General features: G+C 37.1%; 1 protein-coding gene across 13 annotated transcripts in view; it reads right to left on the bottom strand.

Moving 5' to 3' along the window:
* Nucleotides 1–9,323: 9,323 nt before the first annotated feature.
* LOC121871042 (heterogeneous nuclear ribonucleoprotein L-like) overlaps nucleotides 9,324–26,935 on the bottom strand; it is a 278,283-nt gene continuing 260,671 nt past the window's right edge. For 8 of the 13 annotated variants that reach the window (XM_042373119.1, XM_042373112.1, XM_042373118.1 and 5 more), the window contains 8 exons: nucleotides 24,459–24,566; nucleotides 22,529–22,601; nucleotides 18,304–18,559; nucleotides 17,880–18,001; nucleotides 16,823–16,973; nucleotides 12,499–12,616; nucleotides 12,059–12,154; nucleotides 9,324–11,954 (listed from right to left, as the gene is read on the bottom strand). In XM_042373119.1, coding sequence (XP_042229053.1) covers nucleotides 11,872–11,954; nucleotides 12,059–12,154; nucleotides 12,499–12,616; nucleotides 16,823–16,973; nucleotides 17,880–18,001; nucleotides 18,304–18,559; nucleotides 22,529–22,601; nucleotides 24,459–24,566 — 1,007 coding nt within the window. In that variant the 3' untranslated portion in view covers nucleotides 9,324–11,871. The remainder of the gene's footprint in view (nucleotides 11,955–12,058; nucleotides 12,155–12,498; nucleotides 12,617–16,822; nucleotides 16,974–17,879; nucleotides 18,002–18,303; nucleotides 18,560–22,528; nucleotides 22,602–24,458; nucleotides 24,567–26,935) is intronic. The other 5 variants (XM_042373113.1, XM_042373116.1, XM_042373114.1 and 2 more) reach the window with 5 other exon arrangements.

Raw genomic sequence — 26,935 nt, 5'->3', positions numbered from 1 at the left:
TCTTACGCTATTGTAAGAACAGTAAAACAAAAATATAGCGTTTTAACGGCCGTAAAACAGTGGCAGTTTTATGTATTGGCTACAACGTAAGTGCTAAAAATAACTACCACTCTATAGACGACGATCCCAAGGAGTGACGACTGAAGCCTGATGGTGGTTGCCCGCAGTGACTGTCGCCTTGTTCCCAGATGCCCCCCATACGTCAATGCTGGTAAAATCTTGTTAGAGTGAGTCCAACACAGGGATGTTGTTCTAGTTTCTACAATGCAAATATACCCGCTTGACCTCGACCTCGGGAAAACATATAGTGATGTAGATGAATAATGGATGTCAATGGATTAGATTGGTTTATAGCAGGTACCTGTAAAAGAGAGAGTGAAGCAACATTGCGGCGAAGAGAAAGGGAAGAGAGATTATGAACTGAAGGTGGAGAGTTAATAAGACGAAATTGCCTTTGATTCCACCCTATCTAACAGTTGGACAGAAGAAGAGCCACCCCAGAGATGAGAGCAGTACTCCAAGTTAGGACAAATGAATCCTTTATAAACTTGAAGCAACTGCTCAGGAGTGAAGTAGCTACGGCATCTGTACAGCATTCCCAGCTTCCGGGAGACAGTTTTAGCAATGTTATGGATGTGTGGCTTCCATGACATTTTAGAGGAAATGGTGAGGCCTAGCATATCTATTTTAGAATTTGGCAGAATAAATGCATCCTGAAATGTGATATGTAGGAGATCTTCTGTTTTGGAAAGTGTAATCGGTAAATAATGTGTTTTATTACGATTGAATTTAACCAAGTTTCTACCTTCCCATCCGGAGACGCTGCACAGATCCGCATTGATAGATGAAATGATAGCTCTTGAAACAGATCTAGTTTGAGAATTAGGGGTAAGGGAAAAATGTGAAGAGGAGTGAAGAGTAGAATCATCAGAGTAAGAATGGATAGAATTAGTCGTGGTGTGAAGTAAACCATTGATAAAAAGAAGGAAGAGGGGAGGTGAAAGAACAGAACCCTGTGGGACACCACTATTGGTAGAGAAAGAGCGAGAGATCGATCCCTCGAGAACAACTGCCATGGATCGGTTCTCAAGGAAGCTAGAAATTAGAGAACAGTGGGGGAGAGAAACCATAGGAGGGAAGTTTAGAAAGCAAAGACGTGCCATACCCTGTCAAATACTTTGGAGATGTCAAGGGGCAATACAAAAGTTTCCCCATAATCCCTAAGAGAGGATGACCAAAGAAGGATGCAGTAGGAGAGCAAATCACCAGTAGGTCTCACCTGACGAACGCCATACTAGTGATCTGACGAAAGAGAAAGGCGTTCATGGTGACGGAAAAATGAGAGTTTAAGATAGTTTCGCAAATCTTAGAGAGGGATCAAGTTAGGGCAATGGGGCGATAAATAGAGGGATTAGAATGGTCACCCTTTTTCGGGGTGGGCTGAACCAAGGCATGCTTTCAAGAAAAAGGAAAGGTTTGGGTTTTAAGGCAAAGGCAAAAGAGGCGAGCAAGCACATGGGTCAGAATTTCAGCATACTCCCTCAGAACACGAGGGGGTATTTCTGTCCGGTCCATGCTCCTTACTCACATCCAACCTAGATAACACACCAGCAACCCTACGAATGGAGATTATAGTGCATAGGTTCAGTAGGAGGAGTAAAGTTGGAATAGTCTAAGGTGCCAAAGATATTGTACAAGTATTTTCATTTTAATGATGATGTACTTAATTAAACAAGGCTAACTTGAATACTGTACTGTACCGTATAGGTCATGTCAGTAGCAAGGTAATGCCTTTCAGAAAGCACATTGTCATACGTACCTCCCCTTTGCTATCATAGTTTGAGAAAAAGAAATGCCTTCATATTTTCATTTAAGTAATGATGGCTAAGAATGCAATTTGTCACATACTTAATTATGCTGAGTTCGAATGGAAATAAAGAATATTGAGAAAACAATGTCATGGTAAGCATGACATTGAAGAACAGTACAGTATTAAGTATTATAGACGAAAAATGATGCTGGTCTAAAGTTGAGTGATGTTTTGAGTCAGCTGTTAAAGTAACGTGGGAATGTTGGGCTATTCTACGTGCTGTCACTGTGGCTCCTAAATACAGTACTGTAGTATACCCTGTATATTGATGGGTCATTGTGTGAGAATATGTAACACAGGGGTGAGGTTAAATCAGGGTGACACAAAAGAAATAGAAGTTGTCAAGTTTGGTGTGTGGGTGATGTTTGATGCTTTCAAGTAAGTTTTGTAAAATGGTAATTTGATAAAGTATGTACGTATGAAGAGATTGTTGAAAAGTTAAGGAATCCAGGAAAAAAAAGTCACAAGAAAAACTTCCAAAAAAAAAAGGCAGGGAAAAAACCTAACCTAACCTACGTGCAATGCCATCATATATATATTTTGTCAATGTGTACAAGTCATGTGACTTTTTTCCTGTTACTATTTCCGTTCACCGGGTTACCACGGGGTATTGGAACATATTTCGGAAACTGTACCACACCTTTAATGTGAATTTGATAAAGCAAATTCTTCAGTACCCATAAATTAAATACCTTTTCCTGCTTAATGCAGTTTGGTCAGAAATGAGCAAATACTGTATGCACATTTTTCTTTTGTATGTTGTCATGCATACTGATGTAAAGGATGTTCTGCAATTGAACAGTACTCCCTATTCACAATACCCTAAATCTGGTTTTCGCAATGCTTCATGTAATGGATAGACCTCACTCAGCAGCAGTATGGTAAACCCTCTTAATCCAGACTCTCTTCATCTTGATTTCTGCTTTATCCAGGTTGGCAAACCACTTTGGACTAATTTCTTTTTATCCGGATTAACATGAAATAGTTCGGGTCTATCCATGTGGTGGCAAAAATAAATATATACTTTGGAATCACTTACCTGTACTGTACTATGATATATATAATTCTTGTACATACAGCACTGGACATGCAGTATTTACCACAGAGTTGTTGATGGTTGATTTTTTGGAAGTATATATCTCCATCTAAACTTTGGCAGACACACCTTTCTCATGATCTTCCAGAACTGCTAACTTGTCCTTCAAACTAAACTTTTTTCTGGACCTCTTCGGACTTCCTTTTGAAGTTGTCTTGCCTTTGGAAGCGATGGTAATTAGTCCACAAATGTCACAGATAATCCACAGGAGCTAAGAGATGCACATTCGAGGGCTGTAGCAGCACAACTGGCTTGTAAACAAATTGGCTGGGGCTGGCATTCATGTGCACCAGATGGTAATCTGAATTGGGTAATTATCTAGGACTTCACAGCCACTGATTTTTCATAGAAAACGAATTTAAAAACTCCGCAATTTCACTGTTTTATAGTGGACTCTCGTAGTTATAGCAAATGTGTTAAAAAGTGGGTATTTCTAAATTAAAAATAACATAACCTAAGTTGGTAAGAAACACAAACTGCAGAAGCATCGTTACACCTCATGAACCTAACCAAAGAAACCTGCCTAATCTTACCTAACTCCCCAGTAGTGAGCGCCTATTCGTCAAATTCTCATCTACCAAACAATGCAATTTCCATAAAAATGATTATTATATATATATATATATATATATACATACATACATACTCACTGATGGAAATATAGTCGGCTGTGAAGTCCATAATATTAAACATAGATTGTCATCCAAATTTTTCTCAATTACTCCAGACATTCTGGATTACATAAATCCCCTCTGGAAATTGCTTTATCCATTAAGTCACTTGATGTGGACTGGATTTCCCCCATTATTCGAGATTTTGAGGGTTTTACTATATTCACTTTTTTAATCAATGTCTAGAGCAAACTTTGATATGCTCACTGCCTACCACTTCTATTACATGCACATCTTACTTTTTCCTCTATCTCAGCATTCCGTTTACCGGGTATTTCATATACCTGTACTGTTTTGGCCTTCATCATGTCATTTGTAAATTTTTATTTGCTACTTCCTCTTGGACAGTCATCTTACTGTTTGCTGTAACATGGATCTCTACATTTTTTTTCAATCCATTTCTTTCTCTTCTGCTACTGTGTTTTAATTCATCACTTCCTCGACAGTTTTTCAATTCACCATTTTATTTCCTTCCGCTGATCTGGCTAATTCACTCACACTCACATATCTGTCACTTGACTCTGTCTCCATTGAAGCTGTTTTTTTTTTCTCATCTCCCACTCTCTTACTCAGGAAAATTTATACAGTTAAAGATTTAGAGGAGAAATATAAGTGATACAGTACTTGCAAAGATGTACAGTAAGGGGGAAAAGCATGGAGAATGTATCAACAGTATACAGTATGTGATAAATGATAATTTGGTGAAGATGATATTCTGGAGTTCTGTGGAATGTAAGAGGAGAAAAGGCAGATATGAGTATTTGAGCTGGTAATAAGTCTTTGAAATGTGTAAACTCGCGTTTGGGTGACAGAACGGACAAAGGATTTGACAACCCTACTGAGCCAATAGGAGTGCTGCTCTTCAAATTCATTGGACCCAATCATAAAGGTACTTTTTGAGAGTGTACATGATGTATGTTCAGTTGTTGACAAATTTAGTGGCAAATCATTGTTGAATATGAAACTATTTCATTCATCTAATCTGCTGACTCACTGCACCTGCTCCACCTTAGTTACTTGAATAAGAACATATTTTTTATATAATGACAGTTGAGAGGAAAGGGAGGATGTAAAGTTGTAAGTACAGTATGATTAAGTTTAGTGCTCCGATAGCGTGGACAATCCAAGGTAATATTCAAGCTAATGAGGATTTACATGAAGGTTTTGGATCAATATACAATATGTACTTTCTTGGGGTCCATGGACCATATACAGGTATAACAAAATTGGTAATAAGATAGGACCCCCAAGGAAATTGTTGGTGCATTTAAGATGATGAATGGAAGGAATATGAGTATGAATGTTCAAAAGCCTGTAATGATGGAGATGCTTCCTTTTCTTCAATCCATCTGTATGAATAAAAGCAGCCTACTCATAATGGGTAAAAAAATAAATAAATAAAAATAAGTATGAACCTCATAAAACATCACATTAAATTTGAAGGTACTGTAATTAAATGAAGCTTTACTGTTGGGGAATGACTCGATCTCTGTACAAAAAAAAAAAAATAAATAAACAATTTTTGAAGCTGAAATATAAATATATGCAGTGAGTCGTAAGTGGTTTTAGTGAATTACAGTACACTATAAATGCAGTAGAGGGTGGAAGTGGTACAAAAAAAGTATACAAATATTAGTTGTTTACATCAAGAACCATGTGTGTTCAAATAAGTGTTCCTTTTCACAAGTTTTATATCCTATGTGAATGGTATTCATTCCCATGCCATATAGACTACAAAGAAAGTGTTGAAAATTGATTTAAAAATACTGTACAGTATATAGAATAAGACAAATTGTTAAGAAATTAGATTTTTGTTGTCTTGTCATTTTCTTTTTTCACAATGCAAATACTTAGTTGTCCCTCCAGGTGCCTTAAGTCCATTAAAAAAAAAATTGTAAATACATTTTAAGTGACTGACATTGCAAATACTTTATTTCTAATTATACTTAACACAACACAAACCCCACTAGATTGCCAATACATTTAATGACCTGAAGTGATGATATACAGTACTGACTAATAATAAACTACTGCAGTTCAATTTGTTACTCTTATTCTCCAATACACATTCTAAATTCCACTGCCAAAAGGTAATCCATTTTAACTTTTAGAAAATGTTTGTTCCTTGTAGAATTTATTATCGGGCTTACCAAACTTACTTCCAAAGCAAACTTCTTGTGGAAAGTCTTCTTTGATAAACTTTATTGTTGCTAACATTTTCTCTGGGATTTATTAGGAAATAATAACAAAGGGTGAATTTCAGATTAAATTTTGATTTCAAAAGTACCCATAGCCCAGATTTTCCATTGAGTAACTATATACCAAAGACACTCGGTTATTGGTAATCATTTCTTCATGCCAAGACTGCATATAAATGCTTAAGAATATGCAATTGAACCATATCACTTTAGAGGAAGCTTTGGGAAATTTATCTGCAGTTCCATAAACATTTTCTTTTTTCTGCTGCCACAATACAGGGTATTGGTATGCAAAGTACTTGTCAAGTAGCAAAGATTAAATTTTTTAACCAAATAAATCTCAATGTGTTTGCAGGACACCACATGAAAATCAAAGTCTACATTTTCTCTTTTATACTAAAGTATTATTCATTTTATTCCTTAAAATTCTTACAAACAACATATGGATTAAGGGAAATTATAATATGTTTGTTATGCTTTTAAAATAACTCCGCAATCCTGGAACAAGGGATGGTGTAGGGGATCTTGTGGGTCCATGCCGCTGCTGCTGCCCTCGACACAAGTCGGCCAGAACTGGACACGCCGCCCGCCTGATGTTGCCTGCACTTGAGCTGGGCACCAGACTAGGGGGCCGGGCAGACCCGAGCACAGCACTATTCCATGGGCCGGACCACCAACCAACGTCAGGTTTCCTGCACTAGTGTTACCTATGTAAAGTGGTTTAGACCACATATGATGGCTACTGAGCCACAATACTTAGGCTTGCTTAAGGCAGATTATATTACAGGCTGGCTGCTGGCCTCCCTAGGATGGAAATTTACACGGCCGATGGATGCGCTGTGCCAGCTGACAGTCAGCTCAGCACAGTCCCGTGGTACTGGCTCACTGGCACAGTAAACCTTAGTGCTATGATATGCATCAAGTGATTCACTCTATTGGGACGATTTCAAGAAGTAATGAACATTCTCTACTTAAGCACATTTTGCAACGACATTTCAACGACTTATCATCAGAGATAAAACCATTTAAACAGCCTAGTAGTCCAGGTGGGCGCACCAGGGAGGGCGCCGTCATAACCTGAGCTTCAGGTCAGTATTGCTTATGAGCGGAGTCTCGGGGCTGAGGAGCCGCCGGGTGGGGGGGTGGGTGGGCGAAGACATCCTCCCTGGTCGTTCACACAGGGACACCTACACCAAGGTGGACGTGACCTATACAGCAGTTACGTCGCCTCACTCACGCGGCCTCAGACACAACCACGCTTGGCACGGAGGAGAAAGGGGCACACCCCCGCCCCACAACTCTTAAAACACCAGCAGCAGCAGAAACCGCAGCCACCACTGGAGGCATTTGTCCAACAAGTAGGTGCTGACTTGCAACCACCACTCATGCTAATGCCCTCACAGTCTGGTTGACGGCTAATGCTGTACCCTGAGGCCAACTTTGTACCACCACCACCAGCGGGCAGAAGTTCCCGAAAGCAAGCCTCATCAGTCAAGCAAATACAGTATTTACAATTATTTTTTAAGGTTATTATAAAGACAGGCAGTGTGCCCATGGATAAATCTAATCCCACTTGTCATGGAGTGACTGCCGGCAGTCTTGTGGGTGCTGCCACACTGGCTGTGACGGGTGGTGGGTGGTGCGCCCCTTGGGAAAATCTACATATTTGGCAGGCTTGCTTTTACCTCAGTACAATCGTGCTTTGTACCAAGTTGGCTTTGAACTTGAATAAAAAAAATATATATAAATAAATAAAAAATCTCAGGAGGCTAGTAGTTCAGCAAAACAAAGAAACAAAGTAAAATTAGGAAAAAGCTTGTTAATTTCCATTCTTGTATGTGAGGTGAGTGTTCGTACAAGTATGTCGCCCAAGACCTCTCTGTTTTCCAGAATTGCATGTAGTATGATTGTTCATAAGTTTCTTTTGTTTATCTGTCAAGTATTTTCATGTGGTGTAACTTGTACTGTTGGCTGTTCCTAGACCACGTCAAGTATTAATGGGTGACGCTTTGTTCACCATATTATTTCTTGTAATAAACTAGTCATTCACATTAATTAAATAATACCTCCTGTAGTGGAATTATATATATATATATATATATATATATATATATATATATATATATATATATATATATATATATATATATATATATATATATATATATATATATATATATATATATATATATATATATATAGGTAGTTCTGCTATAACGCGATAATTGTGTTCTTGTAAAATATCGTGTTATAGAAAATCGCGTCAAATCGCAACTTATGGAGAAAATAGGGTTAGGTGCAGACTTAATGAAAAAATTTAATAGTAGTTAGCCTAACGACAACACAAAGGATAGCACAGTCTAAATAAATGTTACATTCATATCTAATAATGAAATCATACAGTAAATGTAACACTTTACTTGATGGGGGAGAAGGGTGATTTTGAGGTTGATAAAATCGAGCTTCTCTTCAAGTGTTATATCCTTTCTTTTACGATCATCACCGGGAATTCTATCACCAGAACGCTTCTTGTTGATATTCTTCTTTACTATATTCACAGTTAATATTGGAGAAATAGTAAGCAAAAATCGCGTTATAGCAAACAAGCGTTCACGTTATACAAATATCGTTCCCAATTCATAAATCGCGTTAGAGCAAATTCGCGTTATCAAAACACGCGTTATAGCAGAACTCACTGTATATTATATAATATATATATATATATATATATATATATATATATATATATATATATATATATATATATATATATATATATATATATATATATATATATATATATATATATATATATATATATATATATATATCGATTATGGTAATTCTGAAATGAATCTTCACCCTATTAATTTGAAATTAAAGTGAACTTACTATTAAAAAAATGAATTGTAACTAGTTTCAAGAAACAATGCCAAGAGTTTGGGTTTTTCCAACATCAAGCTTTAAGCACATCCGGGCCCCCTTACCCTATTCGTCAATCAAAAATTAGACTGGAAAAATTAATGAAGTCATCGGAAAAAGGCAAAAATAAAAACCTACATCACAAACTTTAACATCACTAGGATGGATTTTTTCCTTGTTTGCTATTAACCATTGTGGTCCATTAGCGGCAAAATACTCTAATAGGGACCCTGACTTAATTTTTGTAGTAAATATTCAGGAAATCTCTGCTCTTAATTTCTTTCATCAATTACCAGAGGATGATAAAATTTACCAGAAAAATTAATATTAGTACAAATGGCAGGAATAACTAATGAAAATTAATATTTCTTCAATCTCAAAGCATACCCAGTCTCATCTCTTATCATACTGCCTTGTTGGGGGACCCTAGATATCAAGTCTGGCACTGGCTATTGCTGACATTGGCCAAAGACGTGGTAAATATGCACAAAGGAGCAGGAAATATACATAAACAGCACAGATCAGACACACTGCTGTAGAAATTCAGTGAATACTGAAACAAACTATTCATCTATTCACCGTGTTCATTAAAAACGCAAGCTGCTTGTTAAATTATATACAACAATTATAGTACCAGAAAAATAATTGTAAAATGTTCTATACACAATAAAAATTAAAAAATTTAAATAAAATAGATTTCTAAACTCAACCCTGCCATGAGTAAAATCTCCATAAGTAATCCCCACTTAACAAGAAATGAGCTGGGTTTGTTTAGACATGCTGTAATATCCCCAGTGTTTTGGCTCTGTAGTTTACTGTAGTCTTGTTTCTCTGGCTGCGGGTAGAGGGTGTGTGAGTGAAAGCCATGTCTGTAGATGGGAAGTTCAAGAAAAGTCATGTGTAATGTCATGTTTTCTGCTTGCAGTGAAAGGTATGTTAAATAATAATAAACTTAGATTTTCCATTGTTAAAGCCCTAAATTAAGTACCTTGTGTTGCTGACTAGGATTTGCACCAATAAGAAATTTTTCCAAGAGATGGTTACATCAAAACATGAATGATTACCCGTTGGCAAATATATGCGCTAACACCTCAAATCTTTGCTTGAACTTCTTGTCTGCATGTTTTTTTTTAATTTGGTCACTCAAAACTTTATTGAATTACTGTTAGAGGCAAAACAAATAGTGTGGCATAAACCAGGAGTATGAATAAGGGGACAGACAGAGCTTTTGTCATGTCCTGCTGCAATCATAAGCTAGGAGCTTTCTAGCTCAAGAGTCCAACTAAGTATAACGACACCATTTTACCATCTACTTAAAAATAAGATAAAATAAACTAAGAAAGAAAGAGAAAGTGAAAAAGCATTAAAATGCTATTCTAAAACACTTAGGCTCTGACACTGGGGCAGTGTAACAAGCTGGGACTGTAAATATATCAAGTGCTTGTTCACATTATCTGCCCTGTTGCCAAAGCTTACCAATTTACACCTACATTTACCAACAATGTATCCTTGTTGCCACTAACATTGCCTCCTACTAACTTACATTGGGTCATCATCAGTGTAAGACTATTGTCAAAAGATTAGCCATTATTAACTTTAGCAGCAGATTCTATATTGCTCGTCAATCCATGCCAAATAGAAAGGACCAGCCTTATTGAAATAAACCAAAGCTTTAAAAATGGCAGACCTTTTGACTATTATTGCAACAAAGACCAGTTACCTCTAGTTAGCTACATCATGATATTAACACACACGTCCATAATATCAGGTAAGATCCATGTTATAAGTTAACTGGTGACCTATACTTAACATACCAATGAGTGGATCAGTATCCATCAAAGATTACAGTGAACTGATAAGTATTATAGAGTAAACAGTTCAAAAGTAATATTGTGCCTAATCATGGAATAATTTTAGAAACATAACACACTATTGTTGAACAGTATTGTACATTCCACTGAATGAGCATATAGGGTACACTGGGTAAACTCCATCATGGAGAAATACACTTGGCTCCTTCACAGGACAACCTGTATTCAAAATATGGCTTTATGCTAAAAAGCATAGAAAAAAAACTTTAATAATCCTTCTTTATTTCAAATAAAATTTTACCCTTGCACATACATAAGTTTACCCAGTTTAACCTCCTCATGTAATACGATTCAGAATAATGATAACGGTCATATAAAGAGAGCGTAGGACGGACAGCGAGATACTGCCCAAGCTTCCAACTCAGGGAGGGTTTATACTGCACTTATCCTACTTATGACAATTGCTGGGCTCCTCAGGAAAACATTACAGATATGACCACTTACACTTTATTCATCTAAAAAATAAGGGTCAAGAACAGCATATTTCATTAGATAATATGCAAACACAAAAGAATACAGTCAACTTTCAGCATTTGCACCAATTCAGGTTACCATTTGAACTAAATTGTCTTTAAATTCACAAAATTTCACATACACAATTTAGAAAGCACAAAAACAACTGACAATTCATGAAGTCCTAAAAAAATGGACAATTAGATGACTCCTTTCAACATCAAAAGCCTCTTGCCTGGGGGTTGCCACCCTAAAATTTTTTGGAAATGGCATAAAGGATGTTAGCTTTCATGTAAGTATGGGAATATATAAGTAAATATAAAAGAAAATCTTCCTGAAATGATTTGCGTGCCTCCAGTAAGACGTTGTCAGTGACGAGTCCCTGAGGGGTCCAGCGAGAAGAGAAACACTAGGCCCCCAACCACTGATGGGTGGGAAACAAGAACGTCCCTAACAACCGTCTCTTGACCACAAAGCCAGCAGTCTTGCCTGGCTGTTATTCAACTCCCAGAAACTATTACTAACTGCAATGATTACTAATAATTCCACTGACGCTTTTAATAATCTCTGGGAGTCATGAACAGCACAAGGTGATTATAAATATCTACTACTAATTACTCACAATCTATGACTGTAAGCAACTCTTAGATAGATATTGACAACCCCATTATTCCCTGCCTGGCTGCCAACAACCCTGGTGTACCCTGCAGGTCACTAGAGCAGCAATAAAGCTAGAATGACCCAGGTACATTGGGTCATTACTGCTGCTGCTGGTGTTGGTGCTGAAGCCTCACTCAGCCATCTTGTTGGGGATGTGTCTTGAAGATGAGAAGCAGAGCTTCATGATGAATGGGAACTTGCTGTCTGTGGGCACAACAGAAAGAAAATACAATTATTCCACGGCGTACGAAAGTCTTGCAAGTAACTTGCACCATTGTTAAAATATCACAAAGCACTTGATTCCATTAAATACTTACTAGGATTGGGGATAGGGGCATGATTGCCAATCACCAATGCCTCCAGGGCCTCAGAAATGTTTGCAAACTCCAGAAGTCCGCTAGAGCTCCTCTCAGCTGTGAGATATATATAATTCAAATAGATATGAGGTCCTTTCTGCAGTAAATAAAATATATTTCAAAGAAAAAACAGCAGTATTCATATTTTTTTTTAATATATAAAAAAAATTATTTTCACTGTGACAAAATACCTATGACAGACTTTGTTGCATTTCATGAAAAGTTGGTTAATCCTAAATTTCGGTAAGCACCCAAATTATAACTGTATTATTTGCTTAAAATATCAAGGTTAATACACAAGGACTTTCCTAATACAACAATGTCTATCAAAGGCATTTAAAAAACAAAAAAGTAATGGTGGTTCATGAAGATCCGTAGTCCATCACACTCGTCTCACTCACACTTACTCTTTGATGGGAAAAGCTTGATGCTCTTGGGCTCAGTAACTTCCCCATCAAGGAACACCTGTTTCAATGTATCTTCATCCAGTCCTGGAGGAGTGTTGAAGAAGTGCAGAATCTGTAAACAATCCATGAGTAAAAACTGATGATATACAGGTTAATGTGCTACATTTGACTATGTATATTTAACTGTAACCATGATCTTGGATGTAAGAACATAGTTACATATACTGTGCATTGTTTATCTGTATATACAGTATATTTACACTGCTCAAGATCTCAAATTATTCAAAAGATGAAACCAACAAAATATTAATGGAAAGAATGATAAATATGATAAGCATTAGGAAAAAAAAAGTTTTATATTGGTTAAAATTGCATGACTGGAAAACTTAGAATACTGTTACAGGGTAAACAGCATTCATGTCGTATAAAAGCTGAAATCCATTTTATTACTTATTACCTTTACTCTCATACCTTACTTTCAGTGATGTAAATGACCCAAACTAAAGCTGAAGTACATCACATGCCGTATTTTTTAATTAGTAACAATAAATAAAATATTAAAAATCACCCATGATAAATATTGTATAAACAATGTTTTTATTTTTAATTTGGGACCTTCAGGTCAGAGGGTACCCCTTTAAGAACATGATAATTTGGGCTGATAGTCTTTTGAGTTCAAACAATACTATTGTAAATACTGTACAGTAAAAACCCTGAGTACCAGACTAATTAAGCCACAGTAATGTCATTACTCAAATGAAATCCTTTATTCAAGCATCCACATCAGCAAGGAGCACAACTGTTCAAAACAGCCACCATATTAGACTAACACAGATTGGCTCATTTAAAATCATAGTAAATTATGATATACTTAAAGGAAATTCGTTTGTTTTCTATTTAAAGTGTTAATAGATGTAGGTAAGGTTCTAAATTCAAGATGTTTTGAAAGCCACAAGAAGATTTTCGAAGGTTCCAGAGTCCCAACGTACATACTGTATTATGTGGCAAGGATGGCCTTGTGCAGTGCGAGATAAAGTAGATGATGTGAATGTTCACGAAATACACTTTATTCTTGGGAACTTCGTTGTCATAGGTAGATTTAACAATGAGTAAAAAGGATATAGGCTCCAATCCTTTCATTAGTCTGAATTTTATTATGCTAAAAATAAGTTCCTTCCGCTCTTGAACCACCCCTATGGGTGATGCCGAGAGTGGACGAGTTCAGCCAGCTGACTTGAGACACGTAGCTGCTATGTTGTGTATGCCGTGACATCACATTGGGGAGAGCTTGATGTAGCCATACGTACGTTCACCTCCCACAAAGATTACTGTTCATACTCGCTCTCCTAATTTTTCTTTTCCATAGTTTATAAAAAATTTCGTCACATTAGAGCACTGAAATAATTTCCCACAACTTCCAGTTTCATAACATTAATCAGTGGCAATATGCAGAGCCATCTCTAAGTCACAACTGCCTGGAGGGTTGTCAATGTATGTTATGTAGTAAAGATTATGCGGGTGTGTGTGAACGATTGATTTAGAAATTAGGCTCAAAGCCAAGCAATGGCGAAAATAGGCCATTCAGCATTGTACAGCAATTCGGGGATGTCCCTTATACTGTATAAGAAACAACCACATCCTATCAAAACAAAATTAAAACAGCTAATGCTTCACCCCCCTCTCAGTGGAGATGAAATAAATTCAGTCCGAAATTTCTGTATTATCTCAAGATAATCCTCTCTGCTCTTGGGGCCTTACCCGAACGTAGTTACTTGGCACCGTTCTCTCAATGCGTAGACTGCTTGCAATGCGACTGTGTTGTTGTGACGTGTACAAGGCTTGCAGGAACATGTGGTCCACCACCCCGTGTCACTCCACAACAATAACCCACAAGGTATTTTTTAATTTTATTATATCCTCCACCCCCCCTTCCCCCCAAGAATCGGGTGGTTATTCAGACGTGTCATTACCCAGGTGGTCCGGTTCGTGGAGTTTTTACTGTACATACACCAGAAATTCAACACACGCGAATTCGACTATCCGCGAAGGAGCTTTCGAGGTTTATATCTTATTTAAATAACATAAAAGGGAGTGGCACTTCTTTTAAATAACATGTACATCTGCCATGATGTGATGTCATAGCATTCTACTGCTTCCCATACTGCTGTTGTTATATTGTAGTGTTATTACTGTGCTTCAAAAAACGAAGGTCTTTAAGTACATAGCATGGTTAGTAATACACTAGGCCAACAACGATAAAAAATTGAGACCTAACTCTCTATGTTCTCCTGAGCAATTCTAACTTTGTCATGGCTCTCAAAAGGGTTGGATAAACTGGCTAGCAGCATGTTGGCCGTATGTTTGGAGTGAATGAGTCAACCGTTATGACTATGATCCATCAAAGTGAAACAGAATATCGAGAATGCTTTGCACATCTTTAAAGAACTGAAAAAGAAAGCCAGTCAATTGCCAATTACAATGATTTTAATGCTAGTTTCTCCTCATCAACCAACCCTGCACCACCCGCACTTACAGCTCACAACTCCCCTTCATTCCAAGGATATGGCTTCCTCACCTGTCAGCCCTTCATCTGACATTCTGGATGATCCCAGTCCAGAGTTCATAAAGGAGGAGCAGTAATATCTTCAGTATCATTACTGAGGCCTCTACAGCAGCTCATTATGAGGTAAAAAAGTACACTTTATCTACAAAAGCAACACTTCTAATTATTTTGCTCCCATAATGTTATTACACTCATGACTGATAAATTATTTATTCTTCTCAGTCATAAGTTTGTTAAAAGAAAACCTAACATTCAGAATGTATAAATATTTCCATCACAGCACTGCGTGTTAAGGGAAGGCACACTGGGCACTTCCCGTTTTGCTGGACTGATGGCCCAGCAAACAGCAGGATTTTGCCTGTTGCGAGAAATGGACAACGGTTTGGCCGAGAGCTTTGCTTGTCAGGCTAGTGCTCAAATGAGCTTCACATTGGGTGTTGAATATTCAAGTAAAATTTTAAATAAATCATGAAACCAGAATAATTTAAAATATAACACATAAAACGGTGACGTTTCTATTTATTCGTCACTTTAAACCTTCTTTAGTATTATTAAATCATTATTCAGGGTCTTCGTTGACCAGCCAGCTACCGCCACTTGTAAACAAACCATGTCGCACCCAATGTCTTTTCTTTGGCCTTTGCAGACACCTCACTTGCTTCAGTAATTGAAGAACTATAGCACAATCCTGCAAGGCCTCAACTTTAGTTGCTGTTTTCGTTGGGTTGGGCAGACACGCCAACAAAAAATTTTAAGTGTGATGCAATTGTCTCTGTTTTGCTAGCCAGACTGTATTTGCCACTGCCTTTGAGCGAGCGTTTCTTGTATGTTGATGGCGCAGTGGTGGTGGTATGAGCCGTTACTGCAATCCACTCGACTTTCCTAACATCACACCACATTCATTTGCTTTCTCATTTATTTTTTAACACATAATACCACTGTATAAGTAAAATGTATGTTACAAACCAGTGTAGTTAGAGAGCTCGAGCAAAATATTTTGCTCCGATTTTTTTTTTTTTAAACCTCCGGTCCCTAAATTAAGGCATGATATTATAGGTAGGGTATTAAAAAATGTTATTTACAAAATTTTACATTCGCGAATGTCCCAAGCACCCATACCTCGCCAATGTTGAGGCTCCAGTGTGCAGTATAATATTTTGGGTTTGGTTCCAAGTTTATAACCCATACTTTTGGTGGCAAAACTAACTTGTTCACAAATGGTTGGTCCCAGAGGTGTATGAAAACTACTGTACACACACATATTGCCTGCATATACCTTAAAGTTTGAGAACAGCAAATGTAGAAATAGTACAGGGAAAGGACTTTGTCATAAGCAAATATTCTTCCCTGGAACATATAAAATGGCATAGCTACAGCACAACTCATTTTTCATTTTCTGACGAGGTCTGTGATAAAACTTACGAATTGAATCTACAAGAAGGTTGGTTGTCTTCAATTTCCTTCAGGATTAATTGTACAATGCAAATATTTTAAGTTCATTACTTGATTTAGAATTTTCTAGTTTGACATTAGTGTAGGTTAGGGCATACATAAACAAATTCTTGACTCCTGCAGAGATAGCGAGATAATGCATAACTAGCTCTTAGGAAAGTGCATAAAAAGATGTAGAAGAATGTATGAGGTATTGGTAGAGCCCCTAAGTACAAGATGAATAGTGAAACATAATACCAATGTTGGAAAGAATTTCTGTGATTCAGCCTATTAAGTAAATACAAAGTAAATTTAGAATTTCACCTTTGAGGGAGGCTGTATCCTGTTCTTGGAAGCCATCTCTGGGTTAATGAATCTATTGTTCTTGTTACCCATGTAGTCCTTGAATGATGGGGTCCCATCTGGCAGATCATAGGGTTGCTGTACATCAGCTAGGAATGCCTGCTTGGAATACCTGCAATAGGAGTCGATGTTTAAGCATTTTCATACAAATAATTCCATCCTATAAACCCTTTTAAGTAAGTGCTCGCAGTAAATACATTAATGGTCTTACACCTCTTAATACTGTAATCTTCTATTTTATTGCAGTTTCATATTTTACCATTGAGAAGTCAATCCAATGAAAATGGTTGTAAAATTATGCTAGATTACATGCATAATGCCTTTTGGTTCACTAGATTTGATTACAATTAAAATTAGATTTAAACCAGGGTGACTGACTGTAAAGACACAGCTTATGGAGGCACCAAAGATGAGAAGGATTTGCCAAATTATAAAACTAACAGTTCAAAGAATGACAACGGTACAGAAAGCAGTAAGGTAAAAACTAAATGAGCTAAGTAAAATGATTCAAACTACTGTTTACTGGTAACAATAAGAGTATTAATTGTTAAAACGGTGTAAGATAATAAAATTTAATTGTAAACTACTTATTCCCATTTCCACTTTTTAACTCCTAAGGTTCTGGCATATATTTATGATATTCAAAATACAAATTAACTTAGTACAATAAAAGAAAATATTTTAAAATTCTTGAAAGCAATAGCAAATGTTGAAAATAATTTATGAATGAAAGAAAGGAAAATCCGGCTCAGTATAAAATGTACAAGAAACATACAGGTAGTTAGAAATTTGTCATCTCTCCTTAATTTTCAAGGGTAAAAGAGGATATTGCATTAGTAAAACAAGAGTGTGTGGATACAAATGGTACACTATTATATATACTTCCTCAAATGTATAATGTTCCAGGAAATACCCTCCCCCAAAAACATCAAAATTAATACATTTGTCACACCAAGAGCTTTCTTTGGCCTGCAAACAAGAAATATCTTGTACACCACCACCACAGTGAGAAACTTACCCTAATTGCATTTTGCAACCAAAGAATGTCGTGTTGTTCAGGTTGGCAACAGCACGCTCCACAGCCAATGCATCTCCCATCTGCACCATAGCACATCCCTCCTTTGTTTTCAAGAATTTGATCTGCAAAATTTTACTTTATTAAACACTGCCTGCAAGTTTTGTTCACCACACCTTTAATCCATATAGACAGTAGTCCAAATGTGTTGTCATACTATTTGTAGTATAATGTCAATGTTCATCAAAGACTTTATATATTTATTTTATTTTTTTTAATATACAGTACAGTACTTGTATTTTAAAAATTTCCAGGTTTTAAGGAATCTGGAAAATTACTAAACACTTTTTTAATCACTAATTAAAAAATTTGTATGTTTGCATATAACGAACAGAAACTAACAAAGTGCATCACATTTTGATCTTACCCTCACAATATTACCATACAGGCAAAGCAGGTTGAAAATGCGATCAGCATTCATCTTATCCTTGTTAAGTCCATATACCATGAGTACAGCACCCTGCTGAGGAAGTCCAGGCTGTGGCTGGCCCATGGCAGAGAGAGATGCTCCTCCTGGACCACCAGCTCCACCCATGAAGGGCCCTCCCTGACCTTGCCCACCAGCACCCATTAGTCCACCACCACGAAGACCGCCATTGCTCATGCCATTGTTCAGCCCAAACCTGAAACACATTTATCATTTCATACAAGTCATAAGAGATTTCAGATGGACTGTTCACATTTCATTATCCCACCTTCATTACACTGTACAAACATATATTTCACTCTAGAAATAATTTTCTGCCTTGGCACATTCCATCTCTAATTGTGGCAACTTTCATTATCCTACAGAGTTCCCCTTCCAGAAGATACAAAGATTTTCATCTGGATATTGATATAATGTACAACAAAAGAATTGTCAAATTTGTTATTCTACCTTTTGTAAAGTCCAGTAGTATTATCCTGCCATTACAATCATTGACTTTTTTTTCAATGTTTTATCAATTCCTATCCTTTCTCATTTACATTCCATTTTAGAATTCTTTTAACAACCTTTTAAATATTCATGATAAACACTGACAAATTACCCAGTAAATCAATTACAATACTGCACATCAAACTGTATTTCAATAAAATACTTGTAAAGTTTATATTTCTTTAGTTAGATGTTTATATTGTACATATGTGAAGTCGAGCATTGTAAAAATTATCCCCCACACTGTAGGCAAATGCCACTCATTATAAACAAACCAATACAGGTATTGTACTTCTGAACCTCCGACTAATGAACTTCCAGATATAAACTAACCTGTTCAGATGTACAGTCGGCACTTAACATTCCCGGGTTTAACACACGGATTTGCAAATACGCGGATTGCCGCGGGAGGAATATACATTCAAAGGAATATACATTATTCAAATCGCGCGCGACACCACACACACATCGCCCACGCCACCGCGTGTTCCCGCGCTCCCTCAGTCAGTTAGTCTCGCTGTAACCACGCTTGTGTTGACGTTGACATCAGCATTGTAGTTGCAAAAATATTACATTTCCGTGAATGTATTATATCAAGCACAGTATGAATAGAATATCACTAATATAACAGTATTTTAACCAAAAACCATTAAAAAAACGAGGAACATATCTTGAAAATTGGAAGGTTAGGTAAAGTCTTTTTTCATGTAGTTTATCCTAATTTATATTGAAATACATTACGTTTCAGCAAAACTACTATTTCTTTCTGAGAATATGGAAATGTAATACTTTTGCTGAAATGACGTACGTATTACAGTGGAAAGTGATGAAAGCAATGACTTTCGCTTTCTTTCGTTCAAAAGATGTTACCATACTGGAATCGCTTTTCGAATGGTTTTCAGTAAAAAACTGTCGTATTACAATAATATTCAATCCTAATTCACTTGTGATGCAACAGTTTTTGAAAACCATTCAAAAAGCGATTACGGTAACATCTTTTGAACGAAAGAAAGTGAAAGTCATTGTTTTCGTCACAATTTTATCCCACTTTCCACTGTAATACGTACGTCAATTCAGCAAAAATATTACATTTCCGTGAATGTATTATATCAAGCACAGTATGAATAGAATATCATTGTAATATAACAGTATTTTAACCAAAAACTATTAAAGAAACGAGTAACATCTCTTGAACATCAGAAGGTTAGGTAAAGTCTTTTGTTTTCGTCATGTATTTTATCCTATTTTACATTGAAATACATCACGTTTCAGCAAAACTATTTATTTCTGAGAATATATTCATTCAGGCGCAGCTTAGGTAAAATACACATGTGATGTAACAGTTTTTTAACTGAAAACGATTCGAAAAACACGTACCCTCTAGCTCTGTTCAAGGAGAAGACGGGGAGGAGCTGTTTGGTGCTGAAGACGATGACAAGGAAAATCATTTTGATGGATTTTAATGAAAATATTCAGAAATATTGTATCGTAGTATTTATTCAAGTGAATTAGGATAGAATATTATTGTAATGCAACAGTTTTTTAACTGAAAACCATTCGAAAAGCGATTACGGTAACATCTTTTGAACGAAAGAAAGCGAAAGTCATTGCTTTCATCACTTTCCACTGTAATACGTATGTCATTTCAGCAAAAATATTACATTTCCATATTTATTTCTGAGAATATATTCATATCAGTCACAGTTAAGGTAAAATATACTTGTGATGTAATATTTTAATGAAAATTCCCGGTACGCGCGTATTTAGAAATACGGTATCGTAGTTTTCTTTTGTTTCAAATTTAATTAGCAAAGATTGATGTTCCAAATGTAATGAACAAAAATTTATGTATCTATAAATAAACTTTAAAAAATGAATACTTTATGTTTCACATCGTCCTGTGCATACCATACCATGCATTTGGCTACTTTGGGCTTGCTATGATGACGCAAGAGATCTGCCCTGGCAACTGTACCGACACTCACAGCTGGTGGTGCGTCGTTTCCACTGTTTACTGGTAAATATTTTTCAGCCTAACGAAACTATTACCCGTTTAGAGGTCGACCCCCAATTTTTTGCCAAAAAATTTGGTCTTAAAAACCCGAACTACACACAGGTACATACGGTAAATAAGGACATGGGGGCCAGGGGTGTTTTTAGGAGGGGGAGGGGGAGGGGGAGGGCGCAGCAAAAATACGCGGATTCTTAACATTCACGGGTATCTCTGTTACCTAACCCCCGCATATGTTAAGGGCCGACTGTACTGTCTGTGATCATTAATGTTAAACATAACTACCCTGGACTTGCCTACCATACCCCTAGATGCTTTATGTTGCTACATGAAGAGCAGAACCTCATACACTATACTGTATATGCCATTTTAAATCTATAAATACCTGAAGTAAATGATGATTTGCAAATAATATCCCTTTGTTTGCATCTATTAACCTCGCTGGTGGCATTAATGCCAAGTTAGATTCTTCAATTGAGCCACATCCCCCAAGCCCTCTGCCTACCAGGTTGACTGTAAGCACCAGTATGTTTTTTGTTTTTTTAAACCTGTAATATATACTTACTTACTGTACATACGCACACACTCTTTCATACATAAAAGTAAAAGAAATAACTATGGTAAGATCAAAAACATGAAAAGGAATAAACATTTCTCAGGCTGGCTGAGCAGAGGTGAGGGGAGGGGGGTGAGTGTAGAACCCCCATTGCTAAGGGTTGGCAGAGGTAGCATCCCCAGCTAGGCTTCAGTGTTATGGTGAGCTTTGAGGCCATCCAGCCAGCATCGATGCAAATGCCAGCTAGGTTAAAGATTTATTAAGCTTTTCATTTATGGTTTTAGCTACAGTACTGTACTTTTTTCATCTAGATAGTATTATATGCAAATGCTGCTTTAAGTAGCACATTTGTTAAATAACAAAGTTATTTATTTGGTATGGTTTATGAATACTGGGAAGAAGGTACAGCAAGTTGTGAATTTGCTTCAACCTTTAGGTTTACCATGTAGGTGTTACTTTACATCTGTGATATTCTTTACTTTTTTTTATACAGTATATACACATTTACAATCTCTCCTTCACGGAGGAGAAATAGTGAGTTAGCAAAACCTGCTACCGTAGATGGCACAGGACAAAAGGTCGTCCTGTATCATCATACAGTATTACCATTTGGCCTGCCTACACCACAAGCTCAAGATGACAACATCTGCTGGCGAGTACATTAAGTATTGTGAATACAGTGGTATATTTACTATATACTGTACATGTACAGTAGTGTTTGCATAAATAAATACCGCCCTGTGCCTATCCGATGGCAATTAAACCTACGTACCAACGGTGCTCCCTGTTAGATGCGTAGTTTAAATGTAGAAACATTCACCAATGCCTTGAAAAATTCCATAGCTATGCAATTTTTTCAGGGAATAAATTTGTTCTCAATACCTGAAAATGCTCTGCAGAAATAGGGGTTGGGTGTAAACGGGACTGCCCAGTATGGGCCAATAGGCCCGCTGCAGTTTCCTCCATTCTTATGTTCTTATGAAATTGAAAATTGTTACAGCTACTGTACATCTGTTGAGCTTATTTCAACATCACAGATAGGCAGTGTTGTTATTTTACTCTCACTCTGCCTCTGGTAAGATTAAACCAAATATCTTTGTCTAGATTACCTGTCTGGCATGGGATTATTGAAGAGACCTCCAGAGCTGCGTGGTCCACCCATCTGGCCATTCATGCCACCTCCTGCAAAGAGAATATCGGTACAGTATATAAAACAAGTAAAACAAACAAACAAATGAATTTAAGGAGAAATATAGCATCACACATAATTTCAATGAAGTCATTGTAAAAGCTTGCATATATAGTCCTGAACATTTTATTCGTGTCATTTCTTTCTAGTTAAAATAGTCTTGTTGGGAACCTCTGCAGCATCACTTACAAAATTCTGTGAAACCATCAGTCCTACTTTTAACCTCCCTTAATTGACTTTGTTGCAAAGAAAAAAGTTTATGGGTACAATGAGACAGTTGATTTAGCGAGAATAATACATACAGTACAAGCGAACAACAACAATGTGGACTAGGTTGAGCCTTTTGAGTGCAGTATTGTACATGCTCTATAGAGGCAGTGTGAACTTCAGTTGACAGTCTGGAATAATTGGATAAAATTTCTTTCCACGACGAAAATGTGAAGATAGCCGAGATGGCACCATCTTGTACAACTCTTGCCAACTCGCACCCCTTTCACATTCTCAAGACACCAAGTTCCTGCATAGCCTTTATCAGCTTCTATTTTGACAACTCTTTCTTTTGCCCTATCTCCCTTTATTACTACAATCTCTTTTTCATCTTATAATTTGATGTCCTCTCCATACGAACCAAACGACCTTTAAAATAGTTTCCTAAATGCCATCTGCTCCCATAATCTTCACTGCTTATTTCCTCTTAAATGCTTAGTGTGTGCACCCCGTGAAAGAAAAAAAGTTCATATTTGTGTAGATTCCTTGCACATCCACATTTCACTCTGTAGTCTGGTAAGTAGGAAAATGTTACACAAGTACAGTGCAGTAAACTCTCTCAATAAAGGACGTCCTTTGTCTGGTATTATTAGTGGTCTCGGCCTGTCAGATTCAGCAACGGGACTGTCCACTATTGACCAGGTGTACTGCTTTTAAAATATCTCTGAACAAATGAAAATGAGTCCTGACTGCAGTAGTGCACAAAGAAAAGTACTTACAATAGTATCAAAATATGTAAATTCAAATCACATATAGAAATTCCATGACCCAGCATTTAGGAAGATTCCCCATACTCAAGTGTACCATATAATGCATTTTGATGGTTGAGAATGATGTGCGAGTTTTTCTTTTACAGCATTGTTTGATTTTTTGTGTATTACATATACGTATACTGTTTTGACTGCTTGCTATTCCCACGTGGAGGTCCTGTGTTCGATACCCAACGAGTGAGGTATTGTTTGTATGTTGAGGTCTGCACACATTTGGACTTTATCCTACCAATAGGGGACTTGGCATGCATTAATTAGATAATTAATCTGGTATTGGGAAGATTGACAATAGTTTATTTTGCACCCTCAGTTAACATGTTTCCCTTTCATAATCTTGTTCACAAACACGACTCCCTTTCTACTTGTCAATATTATATAAACCCAAATTTTGTCCAAAAATGTGCAATGTCTACACAGTACCAACTCCAAGTACAGTACAGTATACAGTACAAATTCACTATTGGTATTCAGTATTGTAGTTCCTCATCCACCTTTATCTTGTTGGTTGGCAGTACAGTATATATATAGTCTCTTGACTAGAGTCAACCATTCCATTCACTAACAAATTGTTGAATGTTTTAAATCATTTTCAACAAATAAATGGATACAAATTAGACTGTTCCTTCAATGACTGGAAAATAAGCAGTCATACTTTTGAGAAATCGTGTCTCTCCTTGTTTGATGCACTTTATGTAAAGATGTACCTCATAGATATACCCCTACTTTTTTCTTTTTTATATAGCCCCAAAATATAAATGAAATCAATGAAACTGACTACTCATAAAATTGGAGGTGCATGCACAATGAACTCACTGAAGGGAGAGACATTCATCCCAAACCCACGGGGTTCCTGAAGCAGAGGAGGACGGGAAGAACTACCACCTCCACCGCCACCACTATTGTTCTGGGGCTCCTTCATCCCTGAAAAAGGAGATGTACAGTTAACACTTACTGCATCTACCCTCAAATGAAGCAATTGAATAGTAGGGATTTGTATAAAGAGAGTTGATGGAAAGGTAATATCATAATATTAATTAGAATGAGGATCTTTATACTTAATTTAGGAACAAACTGATAGCAATTTTTATAATATGCGGTGTCACCTAAGACCTAGATCGCCAGGTTGCTCTGTAGTTTGCCACTTATAATATTCTTTTTGAACCACTTCTTCAAAGAAATGTGGAAAACAAAGATTAAAACGGATCAAAGTACTGTACTCTTTAACTAATATTAAGCAGCTGGTCACCTTACCCTTTAAATGCAAACACACTTCCTTGAGCCAGTTCAATTTTATTAAAGTCTTTACTGGGTACAATTTGTACATGCCAAAACAAATTCAAGGGCAGGACTTAAAGATGATGAATGAACTTAATACCATATCAATGCTGAGTAAAATATGAAGTCCTAAATAAGTAAAATAGATTGAAAATATTAAAAGATAATCCAAGAATTCATATACATGAGCCATAAAATTACATTTATCTAAAACTTAATACTACTACTACTGTACTTTCAATCTGGTTAATAAACGTTATCTTTTTTGTGTATAATGAGACAACAGTATTTTTTCACACTTTCACAGAGTATACCGGTACTGTACAATACTATATAACCAACAGACATGGGATCTTATTGCATGCCACCCATTACTATTAATGTACTACAGTACTGGCATTAATATATTACTACTGTATCACAACTACAACAATTACTTTTAAACATTAACCGAAGGTGGTCAAGTGCAGTACTAACCACAATGCCTCCAAGTATACCTAAGCCTTAGTATGTAATGTGCTGTATCTACACTCCCCAATGAGAAGCCAGGATCATTGTACAGTACTATAATCTGTTCACTCAAAGTTTGCAAAGGAGGCTTAGGATCAGTTTGTAGCAAGGCAGTGGATTGGTTCTTGGACGGACACACGACGAATCACTCCAGTTATTTTAGTAACTAATGTATCGCTGCGGTAACGTACTGTATATGCGATACTACCGCATAATTTATGTTATGATATTTTAAGATACTGTATAGTAACTTTTCTATCCACACTTGGGGAAACAAAAATAAGCATTTCAAACACATAAGTGCAATAAACATCTTGACGAGAACAAGAAAAAGAGTACAATACTATACAAAATTTAAGCAACATCCTCCAAGGCTCTAATGCACTGTGTGACATCATGTGACGAGGAGTTTATGTTGCAGAATTTGTTCATCGTCTTCTCGTTACATCTTGATTACCAGTGTGTTTCACATGTTAAACCTTGATTTCCCTAGTGCAAAATTATCAGAGATCAAAGAAAAGTAGAAAAGTCATTATCCTGTGAATATGATAGATTAAAAACTAAAGAACTGTAATGACTTTTTGGGTGTCCGTCCACCACAGACTACAGTATAGTTAGTGTATATCTTGTTTACAGTACCACTGCAAAGACAATCTGCAGAGGACCGCACCGAAGGTTTGATAATTTTATTTTTATTTCTAGCTTGTTAAGAGGTACACTGTACTGTTTTTACTACCTGAATCATATTGGAGACATAAAATACTTCATATATGCTGTGGGATACAACCTAAAGCACGAAAAAGTTAATAAAAGATAATATAAACCAAAAGACCTGGAAATATTATGACGATGCCCTCTAAGAGGTGTGTAGGGTGAGTGAGTGTGTGTGTAGGGTGAGTGAGTGTGTGTGTGTGTAGGGTGAGTGAGTGTGTGTGTAGGGTGAGTGAGTGTGTGTGTGTGTAGGGTGAGTGAGTGTGTGTGTAGGAGGAGTGTGTGTGTGTGTAGAGTGTGTGAGTGAGGTGAGTGAGTGTGTGTGTAGGGTGAGTGAGTGAGGTGTGTAGGTGTGTATGGCAAGTGAGGTGAGTGAGTGTGTGTGTAGGGTGAGTGAGAGTGTGTGTAGGTGAGTGAGGAGGTAGGGGTGAGGAGTGAGTGAGGGGTGAGTGTAGGTGAGGAGTGTGTAGGGTGTGTGGGGGAAGAAAGGGAGGGAGGGGTGAGGGGTGAGAGTGTGTGTAGTGTGTGGGTGAGTGAGTGAGTGTGTGTAGGGGTGAGGTGTGAGGTGGGGAGGAGGTGTGGGGGTGAGTGAGGAGGTGTGGGAGGGTGAGTGAGAGGTGGGGGTGAGGGAGTGTGTAGGGGGGTGAGGTAGGGGGTGAGGGAGGTGTGTAGGGGTGAGGAGTGTGTGAGGGGTGTGGAGTGTGTGTAGGGGTGAGAGTGTGAGTGAGAGTGTAGGGTGTATGGAGAGGTGTGTGGGGTGAGGAGAGTGTGTGTGTGTGTGTGTGTAGGGTGAG

This window comes from Homarus americanus, unplaced genomic scaffold (assembly GCF_018991925.1).
Source record: "Homarus americanus isolate GMGI-L3 unplaced genomic scaffold, GMGI_Hamer_2.0 scaffold52512, whole genome shotgun sequence".
Taxonomy (NCBI): Eukaryota; Metazoa; Arthropoda; class Malacostraca; order Decapoda; family Nephropidae; genus Homarus; species Homarus americanus.
This window is presented reverse-complemented; position numbering and strand designations above follow the sequence as displayed.